At 36.0% G+C, this 6,520-nt stretch overlaps 1 protein-coding gene across 1 annotated transcript; it reads right to left on the bottom strand.

Annotated features, from left to right (window-relative positions):
- Nucleotides 1-240: 240 nt before the first annotated feature.
- On the bottom strand, nt 241-1,450 carry LOC121980988 (protein FD-like). The gene is made up of 3 exons (XM_042533318.1): nt 731-1,450; nt 572-649; nt 241-492 (listed from the first exon to the last, which is right to left on the bottom strand). Exons 1-3 carry the CDS (start codon nt 1,328-1,330, stop codon nt 424-426), a joined length of 747 nt encoding a protein of 248 aa, XP_042389252.1. The 5' UTR covers nt 1,331-1,450; the 3' UTR covers nt 241-423.
- Between the last annotated feature and the right edge of the window lie 5,070 nt (nt 1,451-6,520).

Raw genomic sequence — 6,520 nt, 5'->3', positions numbered from 1 at the left:
GTTTATATTTATACAGTTGCCCCGTGAATATAATCGAGTTGTTACTCCACCAGAATTTATGATATAAATATTACTTTAAATTATCTCATATCTCTGCTCATCTGATTTATCTTCTTCCAACGCGGGTCAGATCATTAACGACCTCAACTTCAACTTTTGCCACCTGTATATATTTATACGGTTGCCGTCGTTATATATTTATACAATAGATATACTACTTCTGCACAAAACAGATACTTGTTGATGTCTCAGTTAAAATGTAAGAGCGTGTACTAAATGTCGGCAAGACCATCACACAAACAGAAAAGAGTCAGAATGATAGCGGAGAATAATGGAGGAATTAATCTCCCATGCTGCACCTCAAATGGTCTCTCGCCCCTTCTCTTCTCTTCTCCTCTCTTCTCTGATCTTCCATGTTCCTCCTCAAAATGGTGCTGTCGAGCTCCTTTGCAGGGTAGTTTTGGTCACCACGGCCACCTGATTCCTCTTCAACTGATGATGCAGTCCATGCACCAGTGCTAATTAGTATCTACCGAATAGCATGATCCGAGAAAAATGAAGTTAATATCACCTCTTCGTTTTGCCTTAGCAGCTTGGCATTCGCCTCCTTGAGCTGGGAAACCTCCAACTCTAGCTCGATGGTGTATGCCTGCAATCGAGCAGGAGGAACACGAAGAACAGAGATTCAATGGATGAATTCAAAAGAGAGGGTAGGGAGCACGAGACCAGCCTGCTTCCTCGCCCGCGATCTTGCAGCGGATTCTCGGTTCTTGATCATTCTCTTTTGGCAGCGGTCCGCGGCTCCCGGGCTCTCTTTCGACCTCTTTCTGGAGCAGAACGAGAAGAGCGCGGTCGGGGAGGGCGGGCCGACAGGCAAAGCAGAGGAAATGAAGGAGACGTTGCTGGCGTTGCTGGCGACATTGTTGGAGCTGGAATTGGACTGAGCTTTAGTCTGATCGGGCTCGCCCAGGAGCTGGAACTCCAGACCGGAGCCGAGGCTGAGGGCGGCCTCGGGAGGCTGGAACGGTAGTTCCTCTGCGGCGGCTGGCTTCAGGTAAGGCGGCCGGTTCAGCGGTCCGGCGAGGAAGTCTTGGAGTACCATGTTAGGAAAGGGAGGCGACGAGGAGTCGGCTGGGTGGCGGTGGTGGTAAAGACCATGTTGGTCGAGTGCAGAGGAAGACGCGTTGAGGCTTATGTCCTTCCACAGCTCCTCCATGGTGCGGCGCTTCGGCGGTTGGGGGAGGACAGTGGAGGAAGGGGAGGACCTCAAGGAGGAGGAGCACGCCCCCCTCCTGTTTGGGCGGCGATCTAATTGCCCGAACGACCACATAACTGAGAAAGAAATTAAGGCAGAGAAAGTGGTGTTGAATGGCAGCCTTGAAAAGGGTCTGGAGTGTGATCAGATTAGCAAAGTCTAAATCATAACAAAAGAAGTGTTCTGTTAATCGTACTATAAGTACACCTATGCACGTGCTTATGAATCACACAATCAAATAAAACATCAGGAGAGTCCTCACACACAGTTCAACTAATTTCCTAACGGAATTTTAGTTTACTGCCACAATTAGAGCTTCATTAATTAATTAATCTGACGATAACTATGTTTAAGGGATAAGAATAGACAATTGAAATAAAAAAGAAAAAGTTGATACTGGGGCCGTAGATTGTGTTGATTTGACGGGGCTGAAGAGGAAGGAGCACAGTAATATTCGAAAGGGAATATATGTAAAAAACAAAGGGTTAAAATGATACCAGTTCAACCTCAAACACTATTTTAATAAATACTATTTCAATTTTGACCTATCTATATCATATCACATTGAAAAAAAAATATTCTTTAAAATATTTTATTTTTTAATTCATAATTTCATTATCAATGTATATTTAAATTTATTAGTATTTTTATATGATAATTATTATATTTAAAATTAATATTTCATTAATATTTGATAATTTTTTAAAAAAATTTAGCATCCAACTAATATATATATATATATATATATATATATATATATATATATATATATAATTATGATTTTCATTTTTCATTTTTATTACGTAATTATTCAGGCATAAATATAATTTTAAAATATTATAAAATGATACATAATTAGGACAAAATATTTTACTATTTTTTATTTAAAACAAACAATGACACTTCAACTTTTAGAATTACTATCTTATATCCATAAATACTCAATTAATACATTTTGAAGGACAATATGAACTTCTTTGTCTTTGATTTATCTGTATCGAGCAAGAAACTCTTCAAATCAAGTACTATCATCTACTGTAGGTTCAACATCTGGAGTCGACACCTCAAAGTGTTCCATGGTTGATGCATTTAGATCACGTTCATATTCAATTATCAGATTATGCATAATAATACATGATGTCAGTATATCATGTAAAATATTTTTCTGTCGAAAACGTTAAGGTCCTGCAATAATTGCAAAGCATGATTGGAGCACGTCAAATGCTCGCTCAATGTCCTTTCTGCACACTTCTTGGTTCATTGCAAATAATTTGTTCTTTTAACCTCGTGGAGCTTGAATCGTTGGAACAAGTGTTGATCATTTTGGGTATATACCATCAGCTAAATAGTAACTGATATTGTACTCTTTTTCTTGAATGACATAACGAGTAGGAATAGTAATGCCTTTAGCAAGATTAGCAGAAAGATGAGAAGACTCAAGTACGTTAATATCATTATTCTATCTTGCCAGCCCAAAATACGCATGCCAAATCCATAAATCATAATCAGCTATAGCTTTTAGATTAATTGTTGGCTTTCTAATACAACCAAAATATTGTCCTAGTCATGCTGTTGGATAATTTTTTTTTACCTCCAGTGCATGCAATCTAGGCTACTTAACATATCTAGAAAACCTCATTGCTCACCAATCTAAAGTAGCCTAGCAACATCATGAGTGTTTGGAGATCAAAGGTACTGCCCTCTAAAAAATTCAACAACAGCATGACAAAATCATTTCACACTTTCAATGGCAGTTGATTCCCCTATTTTAATGTACACATCAATAGCATCTGTTGGGACACCATACGCCAATATACGAAATGTAGCTATTATTTTTTGCAAGCTTGACAAACCAAGTCTTCCAAGCCAATCTCTTATTTGTATAAAATAGTTGTCATGATTACTACAACATCACAGATACACATAAATACATTCCATCCCATTCGGAATCTTCTTGGAAACATTGCATCATTATACAATGGATTTTTGGCAAAATAATCATTGAATAGATTATGATCAGCAGCTTCACGATTACGATTGATCATGTTGTGACCAATAATTGAACCTTGATGCATGCTTTGGTTGTTTTCTTTATTGAGATAATTCAAGATAATTTGATTGTTGGTAGAAATCACTTGAGCGATCAGTTGTTGTCTTGCTCCAAAAATTTCTGCATAGTTATCATTATCATAGCTTGAAGATAATAAATTTGATGAACGTTTATTGTTGTTATCCATTTTTTGAGATAATTGAATAGATGAGGTATATTATGATGCTTATAGGGGTACATATGATTTGACCTAATAATGAACATATTTGGATAAAATTGCATAGATGATGTGATACAACATTGACAACATCAGGACAAGTTGAGCAGGCGATGTGATCGGGCACTGAACACATATTTTTTGTGGTCATATGACATGACCTAATAATGAATACATTTGGACAAAATTGCATAGATGACGTGACACAACAATGACAACATCAGGACAAGTTGGGCAAGTGATGTGACTTGACACTGAATACACATTTTTTGTGTCCAGATGACATGACCTAACAATGAACACATTTGGATAAAATTGCACAGATGACATGAGACAACAATGACAACATCGAGACAAATTGAGCAGACGATGTAACCGAATACTAAACACACATTTTTTGTGTCCATATAACGTGACCTAATAATGAACACATTTGGACAAAATTGCATAGATGATGTGATATAACAATGATAACATCGAGATAAGTTGAGCAGGTGATGTAACTGAGCACTGAACACATATTTTTTTGTATTCATATACCATGACTTAACAATAAACACATTTGAACAAAATTGTACAAATGACGTGACACAATAATGACAACTTCGGGATAAGTTGAGCAGGCGATGTGACCTGTCACTGAATCAAAATTTGTATAATTTTATATTCACATTTTTTCACTATATAATGGCTTACTCGATATTGGTATAACACATTTTATATCAATAAGTTTTGTGAGAGTTTCTCTTCTACTAAAATGAATGCAACCCCTCGACAAGCTCCATACTCATTTGAAGAAGATAAACACTTATATCATCACTACAACAAAAACCTTCATAGACATCGGTTTTCCACCGGTGTCTATTTGATTTTCGACCGATGTCTATGAAGCCGATGTTAAAAGTCTGTCATTTTAGACATCGGGTTAAAACCGGTGTAGTATCACTTAACGACACCGGTCTTCGAATCGGTTATTAACCGGTGTAGTATCACTTAACGACACCGTTTCATTAACAGTGTAAAACCGATGTAATATTGTATGTTAATAACACCAGTTTTGGCAGCGGTAAATGACCGATGTAATATTAGTTTATAACACCGGTTTTACATCGGTGGAAAACTGATGTAATATGTATATTTTTTAACAGCACAGATTTGATTTTAAAACCGACAATAACAAAAACAAATACACAAATATTCACAAATTGTACAAATATTCTTCATTCAATAATATCCATAAAATACACAAATATTCACAAATTATATAAATAATCTTCTTACAACAATATCCATAAAATACCCAAACATTCTTTTTACATCAAAAGCTAGCTAATAGATATCAAAATCAAAGTATAACATTCTTTTAACACATCAAGGTACAACTGTCTCAAATGTAATCTAGCATGCATTCAACCCACTCGAACCGCACTTCATCAATTTCAACTCTGGAGTACTTGAGATTTGTAAACTGTAAAAACACATAAATCCACCATATGTCAAATAACTAAAACAAATGTGTACATGTATCAAATAAAATAGAATACTGAGTTTTTAAAGGCTGCTGTGGAAAATAACGAATATAACAGTGAAGGAAGCATAGAAGAACAAAGAAAATGTTCATAGTTAACAAGCAAATGAAGAGATATACTATTTATTGTACTACCTCTGATGCCATCTTCCAAATCTCATAAGCAAGAATGCAACTGTGCCCTTTGTATACACATGGCTAATAGACATAATACAATAAGGAGAAAAAGCTATAAAATTCACCATCACCACGCAATCAATGAAGCAGGCAAACACAAGGTGGGTTGATATGCAGTGAAAGTGTTAATTAAGTGGAACTGCAGCAAATTACCTGTTTCTATGTTGCATCATTAGTACAGTTAGCCATGTGCATGAAGATGGGGGTCTAAAAGTGTATATCTGGTTAAGTAGTTTCTATTACTGGCTTTTACTGTAACAGATCAACTGAAAAGTATATATCTGGTTAATTTACAACTAATGAAGTATTCACAATCAGGAAGCTATTTAATGGTCTTCTTTCTTATCAAGAGCAGGGAATTTTCTTGATGCAAACTAGCCAATTACTGTAATCATAGGGCACAAGGTCACAAAACTCAGAAACATCGATTATGATAGGACGCTGAGATCCTAAGCAGCAATTTTACTTCAGAAAAACCTTGGAAACGATCCCAAATTCAAGAACATAAAGATCCTAACATATCACACTTACATCCGTCAACTCTGCCTTACAGCACAGCGGACAACAAGAGTGGTGCATGGTCGGCAATTGCACTAGTGAAGGTTCTCCTCCCTTTTTCTCTCAAATTTGATTGGCTGACTATTTATCCTAAAAGCTAAGTTGTTAGGAAAGAGAGAAAGAGACTAATATATACATTGATATCCTTAATAATCTCCATCTCTTTCTCCAATTCTAATTCCCTCTTTTCGGCCACTCTAGTTACTTTTGAGGGCATTTTTACTAGACTTTGGTTGGCTATTATTGATCTTATTCTTAAGCCAAACCAGCTGATTAGATTGACAAATATTCATTTATGAATCTCTAGTAGCACAATCGAAATCTGATTAAAGACAACCTTAACAGATTGTCCACACTCCAGATTCTGCGAACCACCAGATTGTCAATTGAAGCAAAAAAAGAAACATGATAGCATCTAATAAAGTAGGGTCATACTTGATGGTAGATGTACAAAAAAAAATTGGTTCTCAAAATTCAGAAAATACACTTAAACAATAAAAAAAAAAACTTAGTTTAGAGTCACAAAATGAACCTTTTTGCTATGAAACAGGAGCCCAACATTTAAACAATCAAAATAAGGATTAGTATTGATTACCCATTTATCTTAATAGGTTAGGTTAAATTCAAGTATCAATGTGTTAGATATTTAGAGGAAGTTGAGCAGGTTCAAAAAATGTAATCAATCCTTTAATCCTAAGGCCCCCATTTAAGATAGCTTATCCAGCCACTCTACTC

The sequence above is a fragment of the Zingiber officinale genome, chromosome 1B (genome assembly GCF_018446385.1).
Source record: "Zingiber officinale cultivar Zhangliang chromosome 1B, Zo_v1.1, whole genome shotgun sequence".
In the NCBI taxonomy this organism is placed as follows: domain Eukaryota; kingdom Viridiplantae; phylum Streptophyta; class Magnoliopsida; order Zingiberales; family Zingiberaceae; genus Zingiber; species Zingiber officinale.
This window is presented reverse-complemented; position numbering and strand designations above follow the sequence as displayed.